A 27316-nucleotide genomic window follows, 5' to 3' on the forward strand; every position below is an offset into this window, starting at 1 on the left:
TGTGGCACCGTTGTCGCATCTTTTGTGGCTAGTGTACTGAGCCGGATCGCCAGATATGTGTGAAACCATGTTAACTCTTCTAGCCCTACAAGCAGCAAATTTGTAGTATATATAGTGATATAAACTAAGGAGTGTGTACATGTGCAAGTGAGTGGATTTTGTCAATGCAGCAAAGTTGGTCATACAGCACAACTCATGGTGATACTACAATGTTATCTCTGGTTTTTCACAGAAATGTAGATATGTCAGATCATCACATTTCAATTAGAGATGAGCGAACTTACAGTAAATTCGATTCGTCACGAACTTCTCGGCTCGGCAGTTGATGACTTTTCCTGCATAAATTAGTTCAGCTTTCCGGTGCTCCGTTGGGCTGGAAAAGGTGGATACAGTCCTAGGAGACTCTTTCCTAGGAATGTATCCACCTTTTCCAGCCCACCGGAGCACTTGAAGGCTGAACTAATTTACGCAGGAAAAGTCATCAACTGCCGAGCCGAGAAATTCGTGACGAATCAAATTTACTGTAAGTTCGCTCATCTCTAATTTCAATGACAAACTAGGCACTGCTACATCTATATCACTGCATTCCTGAGCAGACTGACTGGTTAACAGTAACGGTAGCTATATTGGCTGTCATCCATCTTACTAAAACAAAAAATGGGTTAAAAAAAAAAAGGCGATTATTTTCAACTTCACAGAACACTATGAACACTTTTTTTGTGAGAAACCTGCCACACCTTTGTTAGAGTTAATAGGTTTATTTCCTAGTATAATATTTTCACTATTGGTATTTGCTCAGTTAACCATTATGTAAGTCTATACGAAAGAAAGAATCGATGGTGAATTTTGTATCCCAAGTAATAAAGGTGGGGGTCCAAACAGGCCACCAGTTCAGAATTATGACCATTGTTAAGATTAGTTACAGTTCTCATTACGGCATTCCTGTTAGTAAGGAAAACTTCTCCCTGAAGGAAAAACCGGCACTCCAGTCCCCTTCTGTATGATAAAACTTGAAAGCTTTATTGATCCATATTAAAAAAAACGTGCAAAAATTGGGGAAGAATCAAATTCTATAGCAAATTTTTTTTCCTGTTTCTATGAACATATTCCTGTTAGTGCTTGATTATAGCAAATGGTGTGTAACGCTCAGGACGGCATCGACTGCATCTGCGGGAGAACGCTTATAGCTTAGCGTAGTCTTTCAGTATGACTTCCAGTTTCTGGCTCAGCATGATATTACCTTTCACTTTCAGCTTGCCAGCAAAGAATGCCTAAATATAAAACAGAGAAAATGCATCAGATACATCTTGTTTTGGGTTTTTTTTTTCTGCAAGAACTCCACCCTGGAAAGCACAGCTTTTCCAAAATAAGACAAGATGAGATTAAAAAAACAAACAAGCAAACAAACAAAAAAAAGCTAAAACAGCATCAAATGAAGAATCTCAGATGAAGTATAATCAGCAACACATTGAGATCTCCATCTTTTCTCCCCAGGAGACATAAATGCACACTTAATTTTGCAGTCACATTCTGTCAAAAGCCAAAGAAGGAAGCGCTAAATTAAATGCCTTGCAAATAAATAAAACAATCTCAGATGCTACAGTTGACAGCACACATTATAAGTGTTGGGACAGCAGTTTTCCTCCATGGAGTAAGGTCTTCACATTAGTAAATATACAGCTTGAGATTTTTTTTTTTTTTATCCTTGATGCTTTTTGAGAACGCTGAGACTTCCAATCTATTATGATACTTATGCCTTAAAGGCAATGTTAAGTTTCAGTGCTGAGTCAGTGGTATGAAGATAATGCCATTGCATTTTATATCTTTATGCCCTGGCTCGCTTGTACTTTTCTTTTTATGTCTTGTACATTTAATTGGTATGGATCTGAAAACAGATTGCAAAGTCATGCAGCCGTGAATACTCTACTTGGCTGAGTATTTTCTAGGATTATACATTGGTTTATATATGAATTGTGACTGGAGTGGAAAATCAGGCAACAAGGATAGCAGGAGGAGGAGCCAGGAGGAGGACAGAGGGGTCTGGAGGAGGACAGGTGGGATTCAGCTAAACTGAGAAGAAACAGTGTGTAACAGTATTAGTATTATGGAGGGATTATTATATTTGGAAGATACAGAGGGCTATATTCAGAGGGTACAACATATAGCATGGTTATTTTTGAGGGTTTATATTCAGGGGCAAAGTGGGTGGCAGTATTACGTTCATGGGCACAGTGTGGCAGTATTATATTCAGAGGGTACAGTAGGAGGCAGTATTATATTCAGGGGGTACAGTGGGTGGCAGTATTCTATTCAGGGGGTACAGTAGGTGGCAGTATTATATTCAGGGGGTCCAGTAGGTGGCCGTATTTTATGCAGGAGGTACAGTGGATGGTAGTTTTATATTCAGGGGATACAGCATGTGGCAGCATTAGATTCAGGGGGTACAGTAGGTGGTAGTATTATATGCAGGAGATACAGTGGATGATAGTTTTATATTCAGGGGATACAGTGTGTGGCATATTAGAATCAGGGGATACAGTAGGTGGCAGTATTATATTCAGGGGGCACAGTGGATGATAGTTTTATATTCAGGCGGTACAGTGGGTGGCAGTATTATATGCAGGAGGCACAGTGGTGGGCAGTATTATATTCGGGGGTACGATATTTATCAGAATAATAATGATTATTGTCTTCATACAGAGGATGACATACAGATCTACTGACAAAGTGAGGAACTAATGACGTCAGGGCGTAAGGCTCTGTAGAGAAGATGGAGCTGGAAGAAGTCCTGGTGTCTGGACGAGATGGAGAAGAAAAGAAAAGTCAACAGAGAAGACATCACTCAGGTCATTCATATCATTGTGTTTTCTCCTGGCTGTCCTATCAGAGCTGTAGTCCCTGATATAATTGTGTATTCTCCTGACTGTCCCATCAGCTGGAGTAATTTGTAATTTTCGCAGTGATGATGGGTCACGCTGTACCCTAATCTGTGGCTCTCCAGCTGTTGCTAAATTACAACTCTCATAATGCCTGAGGCTCTCCAGACATGATGGGAGTTATAGCTTTACAACAGCTGGAAAGTAACTGGAACAAATGTAATTAGGTGATTGGTGGGGGTCCCAGCAGTTGGACCCCAACAGAAAAATGGGCTGCTTATTCTTAAATGCCTGGGCCTATGTTTTGTCTGTCTGGCCCTGCCTGTTAGTCACTTATATTGTTGTGTATTCTCCTGACTGTCCCATCAGTGCTGTAGTCACTGATATCTTTGTGCGGCCGAGAAAGGGGTCATTCGGGATTGGGGAAGTGGGTCGTCAGGTGGTAGGGGGGCCTAGGGCAATTTTTGTAGCTACACCCCTGCCATTACCCCACTGGGCTTGATCTCTCCCCATTTATGTATACAAAAAACCTGCCAATGAAGCCTAGCGAGACAGGAAGAAAAAGGCTGGGATTGCCCAGATGACACTTTGTTGTTTGGGAAGCATTGGATGAACGGTTCCCTTTAAAATAGTTTGACACTTCCTAACTAAAAATAATTACATATTCTAATTTCTGTTATAACTATGTGCCCCCTACCTCATTTCTACCTTGTGTGACAGTACAAAGGACTAGGTTAACAATTGTGGAACATTAGTAGGATCGTATTAAAGGGGTACTCCAGTGGAAAACAATTGTTTTCTAATTAACTGGTGCACAAAAGTTAAAGGGGTATTCCGGGCAAAAACATCTTATCCCCTATCTAAAGGATGGGAGATAAGATGTCTGATCACTGGGGGCCCGCTGCTGGGACCCCCGCGATTTCCGTGCAGCACCCGCATTGTATGCAGGGTTGCATCTCCAGTTTCGGAAACCTCCACTGGGGACGTGACGTCACGCTACGCCACGCCCCCTAGCTGTGATAGCTGTCATGCCCCCTCCCGTAGGCTTGCATTGAGGGGCAGAACGTGACATCACACGGGGGCAGAGGCGTGACGTCACACGTCGCCGGCCTTGTGGTCGTCGGTAATCAGACCTGGAGCGAACACGCTCTGGGTACTGATTACAAATGGGGTGCCGCATGCAAGATCCCGGGGGTCCCCAGCGGCGGAACTCCCGCGATCAGGCATCTTATCCCCTATCCTTTGCATAGGGGATAAGATGTCTAAGCACCGGAGAACCCCTTTAAGAGCAGGGCCCACACTCTTCTAAGATTAAAAAAAAAATGTTTTTAATATACATGTACTCTCTGTATTGTAATGTGCTGCAGAATATGTTGGCACTGAAAGATTATCATCATTATTGTTGTCCGCAATGCATTAGTGCATATACATTAGAGCAATTATTACAAGCTGCAAAACAAACTAATATGAAGGAATTCTTACTTTTTGTGGATTGAGTTTTCCCAAAACAAGATCCATGAAATCTTGGTCTGACAAGGTAAATGTGGTATCAGCACGGCCACGAACACTCCCACTGTAAACTTCTCCAGATCCATTCTTTAAGTCAATAGCTTCAAAAACAAGTAAAGAAAGGTCAAAATTTAAAAACTAGTAATTACTTTAATATGCAACAAGATTCCTTTATAACAACAGAATGTCACAAGGTTGGATATACAAAAAATTATAGAATATATATGATTTCTTTTAAATGTCTACTTTGGGGAACATTTTTTAGTTTTTTAGGTTGTATAAATATGTTTTTTTTTTTTTTTTTAAATGACCAAATGTAAAACCCATGTACACTGAGAACTAAGGGAAAAGTCTAAAACAATGAAAATTAAATCATGACCAATAAGATGACAAATCGAATCACCCGCTATTAGGACACAGACTCAAACAGATGTTAATAAATGAACTCAACAAACTTACTCTGTAAAGAACATATGCCAGATCCCCAGGAACACAGACAGGCATAGCCCATTTTTAAATGTAGTGTTTATCCTTATATGCTCATACTTCAAAATGTATAGTACTGTACATATTGGAGAGAAATAGGTGCAAATGATACATTTCTGACTCTCTTTTAGCTTGCACTTTTCCCCTCATGTCAATATCAAGTTCACCCACATTCCTTAAAGGGGTATTCCAGGCAAAAACATGTTATCCCCTATCCAAAGAATAGGGGATAAGATGTCTGATCCCGGGGGCCCCGCTGCTGAGACCCCCTGCGATCTCCTTGCAGCACCCAAATTCTATGCAGGCGCTGAATCTCTGGTTTCGGAAACAGGAGGTTTCCGAAACCGGAGATTCAGCACCCGCATAGAATGCGGGTGCTGCAGGGAGATCGCAGGGGGTCTCAGCAGCGGGCCCCCCACGATCAGACATCTTATCTCCTATCTTTTGGATAGGGGATGAAAGGTTTTTGCCCGGATTTGGGACGCTTTTTGAATGCACTTTTTTTGCGTTGCGGACTTCTATGCCACCAACCTTGAGGAATCAGGTTGTGTAATCATTTTACAACTTAAATGTCACAAAAAATAAATATATGCCTAAAAATCTTACTGCAGCTAAGCTACACCATCAACCATGTCAGATGTCTAACTGGTGAGCAAGGTTCAAATACATAACTGAGATGCCAAGGTAGCCATAAAAAATGGTATAAATTCTGCAAAAAAATATAGGTGCAAGAACAAGGTTATATTACCCCTTATAGGCTTTAATGCATGCAGCTTTCACACTGATTTACACCATGCAATGGAGGTGTCCAGCTTACACACCATGCTCTTCAAGCACTTGAACGGGTGTCCTTGTGACTTAAGGGGTCAAACGGCCCCTCTGCCACAAGCATCAGTATAATAAATGGGACAATGTAGGCAAAAGCCCTATAGGCTGATTTTGCATTGAAGTCTAGAAGCTTTTAAATAAAATTAAACGATGATGCTTCATATCACCATTAAAGGGGTATTCCAGGAAAAAACTATTTTTTTTATATCAACTGGCTCCAGAGAGTTAAACAGATTTGAAAATTACTTCTATTTAAAAATATTAATCCTTCCAGTAATTATTAGCTGCTAAAGTTGAGTTGTCACTTTTCTGTCTGGCAACAGTGCTCTCTGCTGACATCTCTGCTTGTTAGGGAATTGCACAGAGTAGAAGAGGTTTGCTATGGGGATTTGCTTCTACTCTGGACAGTTGCCGAGACAGGTGTCATCAGAGAGCACTTAGACAGAAAAGAACACTCAACTTCAGCAGCACATAAGTACTGAAAGGATTAAGATTTTTTAATAGAAGTAATTTACAAATCTGTTTACCTTTCTGGAGCCAGTTTGTATGTAAAAAAATTTTTTTTTTCCTGGATAACGCCTTTAACCACAACTGGGAAAATGGCTTTTAGATTGTATGGTTCTCATGTGGCTCTCTAGTACATTGCACAAGAAGAACTATATTGGTAGAAAATGTTGTCCTCTACAGAGATGACAAAGCTTCACCACTCCAAGAAGAGAGCGGAGGCAGAAGAGCTGCGAAGACAGAATATAGGAAAGCAGCCATGAGCTTGTATGAGGTCACCAAGACCAACAGGCGCATCTTCATTAGAGACTGCAGCGTCCGCCTGGGTTTTAAATAGCATTTCAGTTGTGTCTTGCTTATCCCCAAGGAAGACTGCAGCTTCACATGGGAATATTATAAATTACTGTGACACATTTTATGTAATTGTACTGTGAACAATAATCCATTTATCTACTAGGCTTTAGGGAGGGTAGTCAGTGAGACTTTAGCCATTCATAGCTCGGAGTTGTTGTCAAATCTTAGTAGTATTAGCCTTTAAAGGGGTATTCCAGATAAAAACTGTTTAAAAAATTGTTTTTCATATCAACTGGCTTCAGAAAGTTAAACAGATTTGTAAATTACTTCTATTAAAAAATATTAATCCTTACAGTACTTATCAGCTATTGAAGTTAAGTTGGTCTTTTCTGTCTGACAACAGTGCTCTCTGCTGACACCTCTGTCTGTCTCAGGAACTGTCCAGAGCAGGAGAGGTTTGCTATGGGGATTTGCTCCAATTTTGGACAGTTCCTGAGACAGACAGAAGTGTCAGCAGAGAGCACTGTTGTCAGACAGAAAAGAAGAACTCAACTTCAACAGCTGACAAGTGCTGGAAGGATTAAGATTTTTCAATAGAAGTAATTTACAAATCTGTTTAACTTTCTGGAGCCAGTTCATATGATTTTTTTTTTTACTGGAATACCCCTTTAAGTATATAAGGTGTGACTATATTAGTAGGGACTTCTTACATTTAAAGGCATTATTTGAGATGGAGAACATATATACAATTACCAGGCTCTTCTAATAGAAACAGGTTTTACATTGCCATCCATTTGTATCTCTTCAATTCTTAGTACTGTACTATCAATTACAGTGCCCTCCTAAAAAATTGTTACACAATACGATATGAATCATTGTAGTCCTTTTTTGTCTTGCACAAGTACTTACCTGTCAGAAATCATTATTGTCCCCTTTGATTTCTCAGTCGCTTCTATGCAAAGCCATCTTCAGGCACATACAATGGAGATAGGTTTTTTTTCAACTTTATTATCATTCAATTTATTATTTCCATAGAAATAAAATATAAGTTTTTGTTCTTTCTAGTTACTGGCAAATTATTCCACTAATGCTCGCTGTATGGCAATATCTTTAAAAGAGTATTCGCCCGGTCTAACAGGGTGCTGGGCAAAAGCTTAAAGCTCTAGGAATTATAGGAAGAGAAAACAGGTCATTGCTACTGGCAGTGGCGCTGTGCATCAAGGAGTGCTGCTGGCGGGGGCTGCATTTCCAGAACACTGCAACCCTAGCTAGCTCTGCATTTGAAAGCTTTAAAGGGGTTCTCCGATGCTCCAGCGTTCTGAACATTCAGTTCAGAAAGCTCGGAGACGGAGGCTGTGATCGTGATGTCACGGCCATGCCCATCATGAGGCCCCTATGGGAGGGGGGTCTGTCGGCAGACATGCCCCCTCCCATAGACCTGAATGGAGGGGGTGTGGCGTAACATCATGAGGGGCGTGGCTGTAACATCACGGCCACGGCTGCAGGAACCAGGTGCTGCGGGAGATGGCGGGGGACCCAGCAGCGGGACCCCTGCGATCAGACATCCTATCCCGTATCCTTTGGATAGGGGATAAGATGTCTAGCAGTGGAATACCCCTTTAAGTACATGCCCCACCTGCTCAAACTTACCTATGACCTTTTTATATGGTAGTTAAAGGGGTACTCCAGTGAAAACATTTTTTCTTTTAAATCAACTAGTGGCAGAAAGTTAAACATATTTGTAAATTACTTCGATTAAAAAAATCTTAATCCTTCCTGTACTTATTAGCTGCTGAATACTACAGAGGAAATTATTTTCTTTTTGGAATGCCCTCTGATGACATCACGAGCACAGTTCTCTCTGCTGACGTTATTATAATAATAATAACGCTTTATTTATTGTTGTCCTTAGTGGGATTTGAACCCAAGTCCCCAGCACTGCAAGGCAGCAGTGCTAACCACAGAGCCACCATGCTGCCCTTAGCATACATCTGCTATGCACGGTTGCTAAAATGGACAGAGATGTCAGCAGAGAGCACTGTGCTCGTGATGTCATCAGTGTTCCAAAAAGAAAGGAATTTCCTCTGTAGCATTCAGCAGCTAATAAGTACTGGAAGGATTAAGATTTTTTAATAGAAGTAATTTACAAATATGTTTAACTTTCTGCCACCAGTTGATTTAAAAGAAAAAAGGTTTTCACCGGAGTACCCCTTTAACTAATACGTGGAAAGTATCAACAATTATTTAGTAAAAAGCATTTAATATATATACAATACAAAACTAAGAAAACTATTTAAAGATCATCACTTTGTAGAGTTTTGTGCCTTTCAGTTTTGTTTTTCCTTCGCTCCCATAGGTCAGCACAGCTGACCATCTAATTATCATATCCAACACTATGGCAGATTGATTTAAAATGCTTTTAACTTCGGTAATGGCCCAACTATTAAAAACATTTCCTCCTCCAAACCTTTTAGGTATCAAGACATTTTTCTCGCACCTTCCAATTCCCTTGCATTATTATTTCATTTACATCCAGTACTGCAATATAGACAAATAAACTGCTGAAATGTAAACCTTCACTGCTATCAAGTGTTTGGAGCTAGAAAGCAGTGATTTCCGAGGGCACAGGAAATGTGTTATGCCAAGCAGTTTATGGCAAGCAAATGCAGCTCCATCTGAAATTTATGGCCCCGGAATAATGACAGACATTATATGTGTACTGTATATAAAACAGACTTCTACTGTCATTTCCCAACCTGTCAAGAGTGGAGTTGTTCCCGCTATGACAATGAAGCGTGAGAAGAGATTCACACATGGTGCTGGAAAAAAAATAAACTTCACTGATCTTATTGATTTATATAGAAAAATAAATTAAATCTATAGATTTACCGTATTCGCCATATAAGACGCTCCGGCATATAAGACGCACCCAATTTTAAAAGGAGGAAAATCTAGAAAAAAAAAAAAAAAAAGATTCTGACCCAAATACAATGTAAAGTATAGGACAATGATCTTCAACCTGCGGACCTCCAGGTCTTGCCAAACTACCGTTGGCTGTCCAGGCATGCCAGGAGTTGTGGTTTTGCAACATCTGGAGGTCCGCAGGTTGAAGACCACTGGTATAGGAGGTAGTATTCACGTGTCCCCGCCACTCCGGACCCATCACCGCTGCCCTGGATGTCGCCCTCCATTGCTGTCGTCGCGTCCCCGGGGTCTCCCCTTCGCTCCGGAATGTCTCTGCTGCCCAGTATCCTCGCTCTCCGTCGCCGCCATCACGTCACTACGCACGCCGCCCCTATTGGATGACGGGACGGCGTGCGCGACGACGACAAAGGAGAGCGCCGGACATGCAGGGGATCCAGGCATGGAGCAGTCATTCCCGATCGGACACCGAGGAGGCAGGTAAGGTCCCTCCCGGTGTCCTGTAAGCTGTTTGGGACGCCGCGGCGGTCCCGAACAGCCCGACTGAGCAGCCGGGTTAGTGTCACTTTCGCTTCAGACGCAGCGGTCAGCTTTGATCGCCGCGTCTGAAGGGTTAATACAGGGCATCACCGCGATCGGTGGTGTCCTGTATTAGCCGCGGGTCCCGGCCGTTGATGGCCGCAGGGACCGCCGCGATAGGACTGGGTTTTAAAGTGTATTTGCCGTATAAGACGCACCAACTTTCCCCCCCCCCCTGGGGAAGAAAAGGTGCGTCTTATACGGCCAAAAATACGGTACGTAAGAATGGAATTGCTTGTAATGCATGATCGCTGCATCGAAAAGACACAAAATGGGCAAAATGCTTTGGATATAAAAAAAAAGGTGAAAAAAAAAAACAAACAAAAAAACATTAATTCAATTACGAAAATTAGCTTTTGGACACCCCTTCTGCCCAAATTTCTTGAATGGAGACAGGTGGAAATTAAGAACAATATAAAGATTTATGAAAAAGCTTTGATAAATAGGATTCTATATCACAGTTTTTGTTTTTAATACTTATAATAGATGTTGTTAGTTTTTTTTTAAGTATGATTGCTTCAACTACTTCAGCTATGTTAAAGTATACACACAGGTAAAATAGACAGGTGGATCGGCACTACTCAGTCTGTGATCGTAGGACTCGTGGAAAAAGGGTAACTGGTTGGGCTGCTTCTGTGAAACCTTGGTGGTGCTCTGACTGAACGTGAAACTGTAGTCTTATAACAATAGAATAAGAAAGAAGTTGGCGACTCACCGGAGCTGATTTTCAAGCCGTTTCTTCTTTATTGGTACTCACATGCATGGGGAGAGAAAAGACGTACAGGGGGTACAGCTGTCTGGCTACGGGACCGTTTCACATGTTCTACATGCTTCGTCTGGCAAGACGAAGCATGTAGAACATGTGAAACGGTCCCGTAGCCAGACAGCTGTACCCCCTGTACGTCTTTTCTCTCCCCATGCATGTGAGTACCAATAAAGAAGAAACTGCTTGAAAATCAGCTCCGGTGAGTCGCCGACTTCTTTCTTATTCTATTGTTATATGTTAAAGTATAATGAAAGCAGATAAATAACCAGTTTTCAGTACATACTATTAAATGTACAGTCAACTATAAATTTTCAGATTCTGACACTTATAAAATTCCCCACAAAGCTGCAGTATAAAATACCGATCGCTATACAAACAGAATTCTATACTTCTTCAAATAGCCCAATTTAGGCAAAAAAGCTTGTGACAATAAGTGGTTTCCATTCAAACCGAAAAAGAAAAAGAAATAATGACAATTCAGTATAATGGTTACGATCTGTTTATATTTTCATCTCTTTCTATCCCCTATTATCATGGGGAATTTATTATTCCCTGCACCGGTGACAAAATTGCACAAATTGTTTTGGATGAGTTCCATCTCTGCGCAAACTCCGGCTCTGCACAACAAATATGTGCAAAAACGTTATGCAGTTTTGCAACTCTGTACTGACATAGGGAACAAAACATTCCCCATATGTTCACGTTATGTTTTTACACTATGTTAAAGGGGTACTCTGGTATCCCTTTTCTTTGTTTGTCTAGCATGCTTTGTTATTTAAGCCCTTTTGTAATTGACACGTTTTGTTATTTTTTTGGAATGAAGCAGCGCCACACATGCTCGTTGACACTCCATTCGCTCTCTATGGAACAGCTGGGGATAGACAAGTCAGTGCTCAGTATCTCTGGCAGCTCCAAGGACAATGAGACACCATGCTACCAACAAGTCACCATGCCACCAAAACAAAGACTCAGGGCTCTGTACTCAAAACAGCGGTCTATATGGCATATGTGGTGTAACTCAGAATACCCCTTTAAGCATATGCTTTGGAAATCTTCAATGAGGTTACCGTCCATATAAACCTTTCTCAGACATGCGCCATCTTCTGCAGACATCATGACATGACATCTGCAGGGACTTATCATTGAGCAATGCATGCGGCAACATGGGATGGCAAGAGGAGCAGCAGTATCATCTTATGTACCAGGATGAGGGGAAAGCTGGGGGTCACCTGTTCTCATTTCCCAATGGTGGTGGGGGTAGGGGTTACTTTAGGTGCTGATGGGCAGAACTGCTGCTAGAGGTGGCCATGGATAAGTCATTACTGAACAGGGCCTTGGCATCCTCACAGGACAGGATAGGCATCTTTGAGGCAATGGGGCAGCTTCCACTTCTGTTTGTGGCCATTTTTTCCCTCCATAACGTGTTCTCTTCAGCTGCCATAGCAAGATCCAGTCACCTAACTCTCCCCATATATGTCAATGGGAAGCAAAAGTAATGCAATTGTCCATAGCGATCACTGGAGCTTCAAGAGCTATATAGAAAGAAGGGGGCGATAGTGTCTGGTCAGCTGAAGCTTGTATCACATCCCATCATGTGATACTGTACATGTATGTAATTCCATCATGTGATACTGTACATGTATGTAATTCCATCATGTGATACTGTACATGTATGTAATTCCATCATGTGATGCTGTCTGTGGATTAGATACACACCTCAAAAGAGACAGTATCACACAAAACGGGATAAGATACACCTGCAGGCAAGTATCCCCAGTCATAGGCTTATATGTACATCAAGGCAGCATCAAAGATCTGCAGGCAGTAGCACACATATGGGGAGATTTATCAATTTGCCTGAATCCCTAATTATCTATCTGAACCAATCACAGCTCAGCTTTCATATCTTAACAAGCTCCGGTAAAGTGAAAGTTGAGCTGTGATTGGTTGCTTTGAGAAAAACCAGACAATTAGGGTTTCAGGCAGATTGATAAATCTGGGCCATAACGTCACATATGGAACATTTTAGAGAGCAGCAGAGTCTATATGCTCAATGAACAATATGGGACAGGGATGATTTAGGATCCCTATAGTGCCAATAGCTGGGGGGTATAAGGGCATCAGCCTATCACACCCTGGAGCTCTCTGCCGTTCAGAACAGGGAGGGAGCTGTAAGCGGCTAGGCAGAAAAGTTGGGGCAGGGATCGCTAGCCAATCGCGACAGCCGGGGAGGCTGAGCTGAGCCGCAATGACTGCAAGAGGACAGAAGCAAAGAATACGAATCAGCCAGAGAATACCACAGGAGCCGTGTATATCGGACAGGACTGTTTACAGGACAGATACTAATGGTAGTGTGGTGGTTTTGGAGCTTTATTATTTACTTTCCTAGAGTAGTACCACTTTAATCTGTTGTGAGTAATAAATGAAGGTAAATTAAGAAAAGAAAAAAAACAACCTAAGATTCCTACCTTCTATTGTTGCTAAATTTAGAATTTACTTCTACAACATAGGTTCATTGTTTAAATATGAATAAATACAGTATCAAGTGGTATTTCCATAATGTTTTTGTTAGATGACAGGACACACATTTTAGCATCTCAGCTTTTCAGTCAGGGGTACTCCGTTTGAAAACTTTTTTTTGAACAGATTTGTAAATTACTTCTTTTAAAAAATCTTAATCCTTCCAGTACTTATTAGCTACTGCTTCTTTTTGGAACACAGAACTCTCTGCTGACATCACAAGCACATTGCTTTCTGCTGACATCTCTGTCCATTTTAGGAACTGTCCAGAACAGCATATGTTTGCTAAGGGAATTTTCTCCTACTCTGAACAGTTCTTAAAATAGACAGAGATGTCAGCAGAAAGCACTGTGCTCGTGATTCAGCAGAGAGCTCGGTGTTCCAAAAATAAAATAATTTCCTCTGTAGTATTCAGCAGCTAATAATAGAATTTATTTACAAATCTGTTTGACTTTCTGGCACCAGTTGATGATAAAAAAATAAAATAAAAAAAGTTGCCCACCGGAGTACCCCTTTAAGGAACAGAGACAATATAGGGACACTTAACTTGGCAATAACAGAGAAATAAAAACATAACTGAAGGTAGGGCTGAGCGGAATACCGGTTCATACCGAATACCGAAGTTTTGTGCTGCACGATATTGCATTTTTCCCCATACCGCAATACCTCTTGGGCCCCTCCCCCTCGGGAATGAATTATCAACACAGCCCTGTGCTGTCCCCACATCAGGGAACTACCAATTTTTCGTGCTGAAAACGCCCCCTCGGCTTATACTCGAGTGAACTCTCCGCCTGTCAATCCCTTATCAGTGGTATTCAACCTGCGGACCTCCAGATGTTGCAAAACTACAACTCCCAGCATGCCCGGACAGCCATCGGCTGTCCGGGCATGCTGGGTGTTGTAGTTTTGAAACCTCTGGAGATCTGCTGGTTGAAGACCACTGCGGCCTTTGTCATCATCCAGCCCCCCCCCCCTTCCCCCTTTTGTTTTGTACTCCCCTCCCCTCGGTGGGAAGTTAGGGTGAGCTGGTCCGGGCCATCTATGCTGCAGGGACCGTCCGGTGGGGATGGTTAGTCGTCCCGATGGGGACAGCGCAGCGCTGGGCTGATAATTTTGGGGGGGGGGGGGGGGGGAATACAGTTATATACCGTGGAACCGCCATACAGTGGGGATCAAAAGTTTGGGCACCCCAGGTAAAAATTTGAATGAACGTGCATAAAGAAGTCAAGGAAAGATGGAAAAATCTCCAAAAGGCATCAAATTACAGATTAGACATTCTTATAATATATCAACAAAAGTAATATTTTATTTCCATCATTTACACATTCAAAATTACAGAAATCAAAAAAATGGCGTCTGCAAAAGTTTGGGCACCCTGCAGAATTTATAGCATGCACTGCCCCCTTTGCAAAGCTGAGACCTGCCAGTGTCATTGATTGTTCTTCATCATCTGGGAAGACCAGGTGATGTCAATCTCAAAGGTTTTAAATGCCCAGACTCATCTGACCTTGCCCCAACAATCAGCACCATGGGTTCTTCTAAGCAGTTGTCTAGAAATCTGAAACTGAAAATAGTTGACGCTCACAAAGCTGGAGAAGGCTATAAGAAGATAGCAAAACGTTTTCAGATGTCAATATCCTCTGTTAGGAATGGAATTAAGAAATGGCAGTCATCAGGAACAGTGGAAGTTAAAGCAAGATCTGGAAAACCAAGAAAAATATCAGAGCGAACAGCTCGCAGGATTGTGAGAAAAACAATTCAAAACCCACGTTTGACTGCACAATCCCTCCAGAAAGATCTGGCAGACACTGGAGTTGTGGTACACTATTCCACTATAAAGAGATACTTGTACAAATATGGTCTTCAAGGAAGAGTCATCAGAAGAAAACCTCTACTACGTCCTCACCACAAAAATCAGCATTTGAACTTTGCAAATGAACATATAGACAAGCCTGATGCATTTTGAAAACAAGTTCTGTGGACCGATGAGGTTAAAATGGAACTTTTTGGCCGGAATGAGCAAAGGTACGTTTGGAGAAGAAGGGGAACAGAATTTAATGAAAAGAACCTCTGTCCAACTGTTAAGCATGGGGGTGGATCAATCATGCTTTGGGGTTGTGTTGCAGCCAGTGAATATCTCATGGAAGGGAAGATCTCATGAGTAGAAGGAAAAATGGATTCAATAAAATTTCAGCAAATTTTGGATGCTAACTTGATACCATCTGTGAAAAAGATGAAGTTAAAGAGAGGATGGCTTCTAGAAATGGATAATGATCCTAAACATACCTCAAAATTCACGGGGGATTACATCAAGAGGCATAAACTGAAGGTTTTGCCATGGCCTTCCCAATCTCCTGACCTCAACATAATAGAAAATCTATGGATAGACCTTAAAAGAGCAGTGCTTGACAGACAGCCCAGAAATCTCAAAGAACTGAAAGACTTTTGTAAGGAAGAATGGGCAAAGATACCCCAAACAAGAATTGAAAGACTCTTGACTGGCTACAAAAATCGTTTACAAGCTGTGATACTTGCCAAAGCTGGCAGTGCAAGATATTAACTCTGTAGGGTGCCCAAACTTTTGCAGACACCATTTTTTTTCTGTTATTTTGAAAGTGTAAATGATGGAAATAAAATCTAACTTTTGTTGACATATTATAAGAATGTCGAATCTGTAATCTGATGCCTTTTGGAGATTTTGCCATCTTTCCTTGGCTTCTTTATGCACATTAATACAAATTTTTACCTGGGGTGCCCAAACTTTTGATCTCCACTGTAAGTTACAAAAATACTGTGATACACATATTTGGTCATACCGCCCAGCCGTAACTGAAGGAACACAATAGTTTATTGGCTTTCAAGGATATTTTTCCTGGTTAAATCATAGTTGTACATTGCTCTTTCCTATAGGCTCCTGATTGATAAATGGGAATAATGGTGTGGGGTTCCTGTATTACTGGAAATCTGCAGGAAAACATGGCTATATATATATATATATATATATATATATATATATATATATATATATATATATACACATACACACACTGGCTGAGTACCCAGTGTTGCCCAGTTTTTCCTTCCTAATCCTTGTTGGGGAGGAAAATCAACAAAGAAGCTTTTGACTTCAAGCTTTTGACTTCATGTTCCGTCCTCATATATTGTTATAATATCCCATCCCCATATCACGTCTCCATATCTCAATCTCATATCCCGTCCCCATATCTCGTCCTCATCCTATCCCAAAATCCTATCCCGTCTCCATATCCCGTCCTCGACCTTCTGTCCCGACCGCATATCAACAAATGAGGAAGCTTTTGACTTCATATCCCATCCTCATATATTGTTGTCATATCCCAACCCCATATCCTGTCCCCATATCCCATCCTCCTATCTCAATCTCACATCCCGTCCTCCTATCCCTTCCAAAGGGTGTGCAACCAAATATTAAGTTAAGGGTGCCAATAATGTTGTCCAACCCATTTTTGGAGTTTGGTGTGACATTATGTCCAATTTGCTTTTTTCCCTCCTTTTTTGGTTTTTGATCCAATACACACAAAGGGAATAAACATGTGCATAGCAAAACATGTGTTACTGCAATCCTTTTCTGTGAGAAATACTTCATTTTCTAGAAAAATTTCAGGGGTGCCAACATTTACAGCCATGACTGTTTGTGTGTGTGTGTATATGTGTGTGTGTGTATATATGTGTGTGTGTATATGTATATATGTGTGTGTGTATATGTATATATATATATATATATATATATATATATATATATATACACACACATATATATATATATATATATATATATATATATATATATATATATATATAAAGAAGTAGAGGACAGCACCAGTCCCATCCACTATGCAAGTGACCGGACAGCAACAAAGTGAACATGATCCATATAAATACAACAAGATCAATCGTGATTGGTACAAACACAGGTGTAAATGCTTACAATTATAAGTAACCACATCCCCATAAATCCCTCATTGCAACTTCACTGATTACTAACGGGGAATGATGGATTCTGAGTATTGTTGAACACTTAGCAGACGCTATGAGCATTGCAGAAACAGGTTAGTAGTTAGCGATCTGGGGCTTCAGGATATCACTATAGGTTTTATAATGTGATTTTTATTGTATTTTGAACAATGCACTCTATTATATATATATATATATATATATATATATATATATACACACACACACATATACTGCTGATTATCCACCTTAGACCTGGTGCCAAGACCCCCCTCCCCCAAACATAAAGAGCAGAGTGACAATAATATTTGAAGGTGCAGGTGTACCATTTATAGCAAGAAGTAAAATTACCAGAAATTCTTGATTTAGCAAATTGCTCAAAATCAAGAAGCGACAAAATATGTAACAGATGGTACAGCATTTTAACTTCCACAAAAATACCTTACAATAAAAAAAATTCTGTTAATTTTCTATTTATTCTCTAGACTGAATTTTTATTTTCTTATTTTCCAATCAGATACTTGTCAAATACGTTTTCACCATAAAGCTGAGGCATACATGTTTCCTGCTTAATGCAAAAAGATTCTATATAATGCTACAACAGGATGCCTATATACAGCTGGATCCAGTTGCCATTCAAAAAAATGTATGTTTTCATAAAGTGTAGCAGGTTGCACTGCTCTGTTTTGTTCAAGAACAGTCTAAAAAATGAATATAGTCTTAAACAATAGAAGTCAATAGCAAATGTATCCTGCTGTATACTTGTTGCAGTTGGGGACCTGTACGTATGTTGTGCAAACAATGTTAAAGTTGCCTAAGGTTTGACTTGGCCACCATAGGTAGATATAGCTAGGCCTAAAAGAAGGGGGCATACCTCTATTTTTTTATTTTTTCTAGAAGGCTGTATTACGTTGGAAACACGATTTAACATGTTTTTTTAATAAAATGGCTACTTGAGGGGTCTGGGTGTATTCTTTGGAATATAAGTTTTTAAAAAGTCTGTGTGTGTTTATTTTTTTACATATTTGTAGCTTAGTAAAGGAAAAGAGGAAACGGTCTGATACCCAGCACCTGTTACTAAGCCAGAGCGTAGCATTAGCCCGTGAAAAGGTTAGCGCTAACCCATTATTATCTTAGTACCCTCCGGCACCAGGGGTACTGAGAAGAGCCGATACGGACAGTCCCGGACCATCAAAAATGACTGGATGAGACTGGAGTGGTAGCAAGCTAGTAGTATTTGGCTGGGAAGGGCCAAAATAAATGGGGCTTCCAACCCTGATGATACTAGACTGCTGCTGCTTGGCTTCTATCTGGTTGGTTATTTAAAAAAAAAAAAAAAAAAAAAAGACCACCTTAATTTTGGGCCCCTTTTTTGTTTCAGTTCAAGAGCGAAAACACCATATTTGCCTGACCCACATAACAGGTCCTTCAACCACAATCTCTTCATTACAGCTCTACTGCACCTAACTCCACAAGCTCCGATGCGGGGCCCAAAATAAGGTGGTCTCTGGGAGATGCTCCCAGAGAACGTGTTGGTCCACCTTGCCAGCCATACCCCCCCCCCCCCCCACATCCTTTCTATTTTCAACCTACAGTCTCTTCATCACAGCTGAGCCCCACCCGAGGATAGGATAGGAGGTGTCAAGCGCGTCATTGTTGCTCTTCCACAAAGTTTATGTAGGAAGACCGGGCAATACTGGGTGGGTACATACCCGGGGGGGGGGGGGGGGGGGGGGGGATTCACACATTACAGGGGTGTGGAAATTTAAAAAAAAAAAAACTACTTGTCCAAGGGACTAAAGCGGAACACAATCTACTTGTCCCTCAAGAAAATCCACTTGTCCTGGTAGATAAAATAATTTCAACCAAAATAGTACGATTCCCCCCACTAGACCACCAGGGATGGATATAAGATTCCTTTAGACACTGCTGTCAACTTAGACAGCGGTGATCTAATGGTTTAATAGCAGCCACGGTGATCGCAGCATGCCAGGCTATTAGCGGCGGGAGGGCTGTACCCAGCTCCTTTTACACCCAAGGCAACCACAGAAAATTGTCCCCCCCCCCCCCATCTGACCCCTATAACACCAATTTTTCCATATACAGGGATGAGGGTAATCTTGTGTGACATGATCTGTTATAATCGGAATTTTATTAGGAATGGGGCTTATTCACATATACACGCACTTCTTAAAATATTTTAATCACTATTTTCCAGTCTTGATAGGGACTTATATATGGAGTATTTTACTTGGAAAACACTGAACATCGCTGTGTTACTGGGGGGGGGGGGGGGGGGTTCTGCTTCTCTAGTTTATGTGGTGCATTTTATTTACTCTAATTTATGTGTCAGAAAATGCTGGAAGTTGCATTTAGTTACTAGATAACTACAACACCCAGCATGCCTTGATACAGCATGTAGCACTGTATAGTAGGACAGTAAGGTTATTGTGTAACATGCTGGGAGTTGTAGTTTTGGTTTGTGTCAGCGGCAGAGCCATAGGCTGTGTCAAGGAATACTGGGAATCACCGTTAGTAACAACAACTCCCAGCATGCCCTGATGCAGCCTATGGCTCTGCAGCTGACCCGACCCAAAACTACAACTCCCAGCATGTAACACTTCATAGTTCTACAGATTAGGTTATGGTGCAACATGCTGGAAGTTGTAGTTTTGGTTCTGGCGTGTTTGCGTGCATCCGTGGGGCTATTGGTAGGCGGGTGAGTATGAAGGGTGGGATTCTGGGGGTGCAATTTAGTGCGGGTGGCCAGAAACCACTAAATATAAATAAAAAAAATTAGCACAACTGGCAGCAGCACTTGTCAGTCCGCCCCTGTACAAAACATACATGCATACACATCATACATACACATATACATACACCGGGTCACTGTCCCCTATATTATATATTACATACATACATCATACATAGACACATCATACATACACCCGCCGCTGCTTCCCCCCATTACATACACACATCACACATATACCATACACATACACTCACACAATAAATATACACCATACATAAGCACACATCATACATACACCTGCCGCTGCCCCCTATATCATACATTACATACACACGACACATACACCATACACACATCATATATACACATGACACATACACCATACATATGCACACATCATACATACACCCGCCACTGATACACCCCCCTAATCATACATTACATACATATACAACCACCCTTCCCGCCGCCTGCATGCTCGGCCTCCTCACCTGAGCCGGTGTGAGGTGAAATCCCCAGCCTGTGCAGTGCAGTCTCCTCACACACGTCCTTTCCCCGCTCTGTATTTTCCCCATGAATACTTGAAACCTCCCCGTGATAAATGAGGTCCTGTGTAGACAGAGCAGAGGGAAGGGAGAGGCTGTGTGTGGGGGAGGGAGGAGCTGTGGAAGTCCTCATTCTCCCCCTGTCGTCTTGTATTATGCAGAGCTGCGCTCTCCATCCCCCGGGAGGGGGGATGAGGGGGCGTGGCTTAATCATCTCCTGCAGACGTGCGATCTCGGGCTCTGCCCTCGCTCCTGAGATCCACTCACAACGCCTGGGCCCCCGGCTACTGAAATCAGCTGGGGGCCGCCACTGCCCCCTTCATTCACTCTGAGCATCGGCTCCTGCACCTCACACCGGCATTAAAGAAAAATAAGGGAGAAGTCTGTCTGTCCCTGCTCGCCTGATACAGGGCTAAATCTATAAAAAATTCACCTGCCTGGCACCCAAAACTACTTGTCCCGGATATGATTTCCACATCCCTGCATTAGATCTTCTGCATGTTTGATACTGTGTATAATCATTTAGTTAAAGGAGTACGCTGGGGAACTAAACCCATAGCCTTCCCTTTCCCTCTCATCAACCTATTGTCTAAATATAATTCATTAGCTAAATAGAGCTTTTTGCTCTTGGTTTGGTTGTCACATACTAGCATGAAGTGAAAGAATGATATCATCCAGCCATCCACTGTCTCTGTCCAAACATCTCTCTAAAAAGCAGCCCCCACCCTCATGAGAGACACAGACCATGTGGTTTTTGCCCTGCACTGATGATGCTTCCCTTAGTGCTGAGACCTGGGAGGGGTGTCTCAGCCAATCACACACTGAACTTGGGGCATGGAGGCTGCTCTCAGAAAGTGAGCTGGCTGGAAGGGCAGAGCTGCAATGATTGCTGGGAGATGTAGGAAAGGGAATGCAAGGATGTCAAAGAATGTCAAGAAGCCAAAAAAAGACAACAGGGGCCACAGGAGCCATGCATATCAGGCATGATGGTTTACAGGGTTATCTGGGTAGTGTGGTGACTTTGAAACCATATATACTTTCCCGGAGTACATCCCAACCATTGCCCCTCCAAAAGGCTTAGACCTATTCAATGTCAGTTAGGTTGTCCTCACTCAAAATACGAACGTGCTCTTAAGTCCCAACAAATGATAAAGAAATACTGCTGTTTACTGATCAACCGACTCTCGCTTTTGCAGGTGTAGTAGAAGCTTCATGTTTTCTGTTCTGTAAATAGGGCAGAGCTGAAGGAATAGCTGACAGCTGTGGGAAACCTGGCACACCACCATAATGGTTCTGAGGAGGGTCAACACTGTAATAGAATGAATCTAGCTGTGGAAATTATGCAGCGATTACTAAATAGGGGAGGTGATACAGATGCTACAAAATGTTTACATTTGTGATATGACATCAGAATTCAAGCGTTACAATAACATTAGAAGCATGTGAATGAACACACTAAGCATCCAACCACAATTAATTTATCTATTCTAATGAAAAAAATAAAAACCTTGTTTATAAGGGTTATCCGAATTGCATTTATATCAGACCTGCACATTTTGTATTATTACCAGCTAATACAACCATTCACAACATCATCTTTTTAAACACCGTTTCTTGTTCTAGCAAGCCATATCCCTATTGCTTTGTTCACAGATTCTACATCTAATGCAAGACGGAAGAGTGCAGCATGCCCCACTGTTATGTCCCATAAAAGGCTACACGTTACATACCAGAAACCCAACAGACCCCGTTCAAGTCAATCCAGCAAATCTGTCATGGCTGTTTGTTTTTTTGTTTTTTCTCGTTATGCTCGTATTATGAGCAAAGAGGAAAAAACTACGGAAGAATAAATCTATTCTACGTTCACATTTGTTTGCTTTTATTTTAAACTAGAAGAGTGCCCAAGTACTAACTAGTGTCTGTACCTGCCTGCTAAACAGTTGGCATTATGCTTAAAAGTTCCGGGAAATCTCTGCAGCCCGAGAATAATGGGATCAGATGTACCTGATGTTCCAAAGACTTGCATGGGACTTAAGAGAACAACCCCATTCCTGCATAAGGAAGTGGATTATGGTTCATTTTAATCTACAACATTTTTAGCTGGCATATAAGTAGCTTATGCACCAAGTTTTATCAAAATATCTCCAGCCAAGTGAAAGTTGTGATGGAACATACATTCATACATACATGTTGAGATTATATATATTTATACAATGATGCTCTTGTACTCATACAGGTCAGGCTGTGCTGAAGAGAATATAGGCTAAAAAATAGAATGGAATGTGGCTTTGTGGGGTGTGGTTTGTGTGAGGGGGCATGGCTTGCAAGCCGGACATACACATTCACCCAGAAATGCAGAGTTTGTGGAGTAAGGTGAGGCTGAGCAGTGATGAAGAGATTGTGGACACTAGGGAGAGGGCAACATTAATACAACGTAATATAAAACTATATAAGTAGTGTAGACAGTCAACCGGACAGAGAAAAATATAGTGGTAAAAACCAGTAAAACTTTTTTTGAAACTTTACTTTTAATTACTCATACATAAAAAGGCAAATTTTACCTAGATACTAGTAAAACTTCCAAGATGCAGTAAAGCCTAGATAGGCTGGCCACTAGGTGATCGGTATACACACAGCCGTATATGGGAAATTAGGTAAAGATGCTCAAGGACCAAAATATAGCTCTCCCTACATAAGTTCCTTGAGCCTCTTTCCCTGGTCCAAATTTCATAAAACTAACCAACAAGATAAAAGAAAAAACAGTTTGTAGGTACAGGAATGCTCCATATTTGCTTGGTTTAATTCTTGTTTTTTTGTATGTAGTTTTACACAATGAAAAGCACAGAAATTCCCGGCAGAGGCAATCCTTTGATGCTACATGTTAGGCATCTCTTGTGCTGCTGTTTAGTCATTCTTTAAACAATGTCCCTAGAATATCACTATTGTAATAAGAAAATGTTTTTATTCTGAAATAAAACATTATCTGAACCTGCAAGAACCCCTGAGAACAAAAAAGAAATGTTGTTATCTACTTGAACCAATGAAGTATTGCTCAAAACATCACATCTGAATCATAACTTGATAGATACAGTCATTTTACCTTGACTTTGCAGAAAAAGGTGCAGCAAGCAACAAATACTTACGTCATGTTGCCTGGCAACAAAAGCTAGCACATTGTGCGTGCTAGTCATGTATCTCCCACACCAAAATCTGCATTGTACAGCCAAAACACGGAAAGTTGGAAAGTAAACTCACATCTTAAAAACGCAATGATCTGTATTCTATATATGTTCTATAAATGTTAAGAGAACAGGTCTGTTTTCAGCAATTCAAACTGATTATTTCTACTAGTAATGTATACATGTGGTTCACCTACGTAAGGTAGTGCTAAAAATTGATAACCAATTCGCAAGCCGGCCCAACGACAAGAGCATAGCTTCATTCTATGTGCAGAAAGGTACATGGTCCTCCCTGTCAATCTGTAAACTGTTTGGGGGAGGATCTTTTATTTTAGGAGTGATATATTTACTAAGTCATATGACCAAAATTGTGACTCTTTACAAGATTGCACTAACACGGCTTTATAAATAGAGTAGTTGGCTTCTCAGCACCGAGAGACAGCAACATGGGACTCTATCATATAGATAGTATGCAATGCATTCTGTAACTCCCCAATAAAACACTCAAGGAGATGTATGTAGAGCAGTGAACTAAGGTCAGAAGAAAACACATCCTACTTCATTCTCTGCTTGCATTTGCATTCTCTTCTTCTCTGACACGTTTCCTACCTCAGATTTCCCTTTAGGATCAAGGGGTATTGGTTCTCAGTGGTAGTGTTTTCCCTTCCGGCTTTGGGTTCCCAAAAACTACCACACGTTTTAATTCTGCTACAATCCTTCAGGGGATACTCCACTAGGCAGCGTTGGGAACTAAATGTTCCGAACGCTGTTTTCATCCTGCGGCAGTCGGCCACGCCCCTTGTGACGTTACGCCTCCTAAATGCAAGTCTATGGGAGGGGGCATGACAATTGTCACGCCCCCTCCCATAGACTTGCATTGAGGGGACGTGGCTGTAACATCACGAGGGGTGTGGCCGACCCACCGCAGGGCGAAAACAGCATTCGGAACATTCAGTTCCGAATGCTGGCTAGTGAAATAACCCTTTCAAACCTTTCCAGTAATCTTGTTTTCCCCTCAGCATTTGCCCATAGCTTTTTTGGAATGCTGCATTCAGGAAATGTAGTCTGTACAGCTAGAGTCATCCAGCAATGTTACATAGTTAGTACGGTCGAAAAAAGACATATGTCCATCAAGTTCAACCAGGGAATTAAGGGGTAGGGGTGTGGCGCGATATTGGGGAAGGGATGGGATTTTATATTTCTTCATAAGCATTAATGTTATTTTGTTAATGTGATGTAGAGGAAAGGAACGGAGCCCCAAAAGGCATTAGGACTGCTAAAAAAGGCACTCCAGTACGCAAGATAGGGCATCAGTATCTGATTGCAGGGGGAAGGGGTTTGACCTCTGACCCTCTTTAAAGTTAGAAATGTGTCAGACAATAAAAAAAAAAAAAAAAGGTACAATGACAACAAGCAGAACTATGTCTTGTTCTTGCCAGGGTCGTACAAGCTAAGTAATGCAATGTCTGTTCTGTTATAGCTGTGGTATCAGTAAACACTGCTTACATTTCATGAACAAGCCTCATAAAAGTAGACTGACATCTTCAAATATAACATAGGGGATCTGTATGTGAATCATACTGTCCTGAAATAGCAAGATTTAAGGAAAATAATCAATAACCATACACAATCTCTCAAGCAAACTTCCTTCCTTTTCCTTGCATTCTTCTCCAACCCTAAGCTCAAGGACATTCACTGAGTGTGCCAAAGTAGGACTCATCAGCCATGACAGCAATGAGCTGAAGGGTCTGTATGGTTTCTAGGGCTGTCAGTAGCTGTGCCTCGAACATCCATACAGAGCAAGGGGCAAGATGACAAGTCATAGATTAAAAGACAAGGAAACCCAGCTGAGTAACAGATTTAATAATGAAACAAGCCCAGCAGCCAGACCCAAAGGATAGCGATAAACACTTACAGAGAAAGCCTCCGAGGCTTAAAATTTTACTTGGATTTTTTAATCCGAGAAGTAAGCCTGGAGAAAAGCTGCGGAACAGCAGCCTAAACCTATCAACATTAGTAGATTAAAAACAACATTTCTGAAAAGTAAAATGGACAAAAGGACATTCATTTTGAGAATATATATGAAAGTTACCAAATGTTCTTAATTTTTATTGTAGACACAGAGTTACAATAAAAACTCACTCACCTTTTGCAAATAATACATTTCACACAGCAAAGAGTAAGGCGGAGTTCCGAAAAGCAGCACAATCTACTCAATGAAGTATGGCTAGAAGGACACCAGGTTTTCACAAACCTGCACAAATAAAACCACACACCGGTGGTCTCCAAACTGTGGGCCTCTGGTTGTTGCAAAACTTCAACTCACAGCATGCTGGATGTTGTAGTTTTGCACCATGTGGAATTCCACATCTCGGAAACCACTGGTCTACAGAAAAAGAGGACTATAACCGATCCCCACATTACATGCTCAGCTAAAAGTGCACGTATGGAGAAAAGAAAGCCTTTGCTATACAGCTCTGGTAGTGGCTTATCTCCCTAAGAGCTAAAGATACGGGTATGTTAAAATCCAACATGCCCAACCCTTCGTTCCCGCCACCATCTGCCGTTGATGGGAGACTTGAGGCCACCATATCCACTTGATGGTTAGTTGATCCCACTGCAATCGTCAGGTCCAGTCAACTTTAATGTATATGCCCAGCTTGGGTGAATAGTTACTTGCTAATGATTTAATTTTGACTACTTTCTGCCACACAGTATACCCAAATCTCAAAGCATTGTGACTAATTGCTGACAATTTTGGTTACGCAACATTTTAGGTCTAATATTCTAAGCTGGTTAATTTCATTATGCATCTTTATAGAAGTCAAAGCTCAAATATTTTAGTACTGCCACTGCTTGCAGCCACCAATAAGTGGAACTCCGTACCTTACGACATACTGTTTTATCATTCAGTTTAATGTATAAACAATATGCACAGTATAAACAGTTCTTAAGCCTTTACTAGTGGTGGCTGCAGGAACAAAGAATTTTATAATTTAATGTTATATCTAGGCAGGAATTTTGAAGCTCTATATATAAAAAAAAAACTGAGTTCAGACCTCTGTAGAAAAAAATAACATAAAATTACATAGCCGAGTATACTGATTGGTTGCTATGGGCAGCTGGGCACCTTTTCCTTTGCACAGGTTTTGATAAATCTTCCCCATGGAGCTTTAATTTGTTCCATAATTTTAACACCTCATTTTAACGCTTACGCTAGATTTCCACTTGGCAGTTTTTTGGTCCTGCAATTTATAATCCAAAGCCAAAGGTGGATCAAGCAGGAAGGAAAGTATAAGTCCTTTCTTTATGTTTTCCATTACTTTTGAATACACTTCTGGCTTTGGCTCAAAAACGTCAGTGGCAGATATCCCAAAAAACTGACTGAGAGCTCATGTGACCCGCGGGAATGAATATTCATATTGAGCTGGCGGGCCAGCCTCCAGCACGCAATTCACTGAAGATGGAAGAAGATCTTCGGAGGGACAGATCTCCGGTGTGCAGGTATGTATTTAACCCATTAACCCCTCATTGGTTTCCTGTTCACCCACACTATAGCC

General features: G+C 41.3%; 1 protein-coding gene across 2 annotated transcripts in view; it reads right to left on the minus strand.

The window, feature by feature from the left end:
• Positions 1-481: 481 nt before the first annotated feature.
• Positions 482-27316, minus strand: part of HSD17B4 (hydroxysteroid 17-beta dehydrogenase 4) — a 264853-nt gene continuing 238018 nt past the window's right edge. For both annotated transcript variants that reach the window (XM_056537370.1, XM_056537371.1), the window contains exons 23-24: positions 4359-4486; positions 482-1271 (exon numbers count right to left, since the gene is read on the minus strand). In XM_056537370.1, the coding sequence (XP_056393345.1) occupies positions 1182-1271; positions 4359-4486 (218 nt within the window). In that variant the 3' untranslated portion in view covers positions 482-1181. The remainder of the gene's footprint in view (positions 1272-4358; positions 4487-27316) is intronic.

The sequence above is a fragment of the Hyla sarda genome, chromosome 1 (assembly GCF_029499605.1).
Source record: "Hyla sarda isolate aHylSar1 chromosome 1, aHylSar1.hap1, whole genome shotgun sequence".
NCBI classification, from domain to species: domain Eukaryota; kingdom Metazoa; phylum Chordata; class Amphibia; order Anura; family Hylidae; genus Hyla; species Hyla sarda.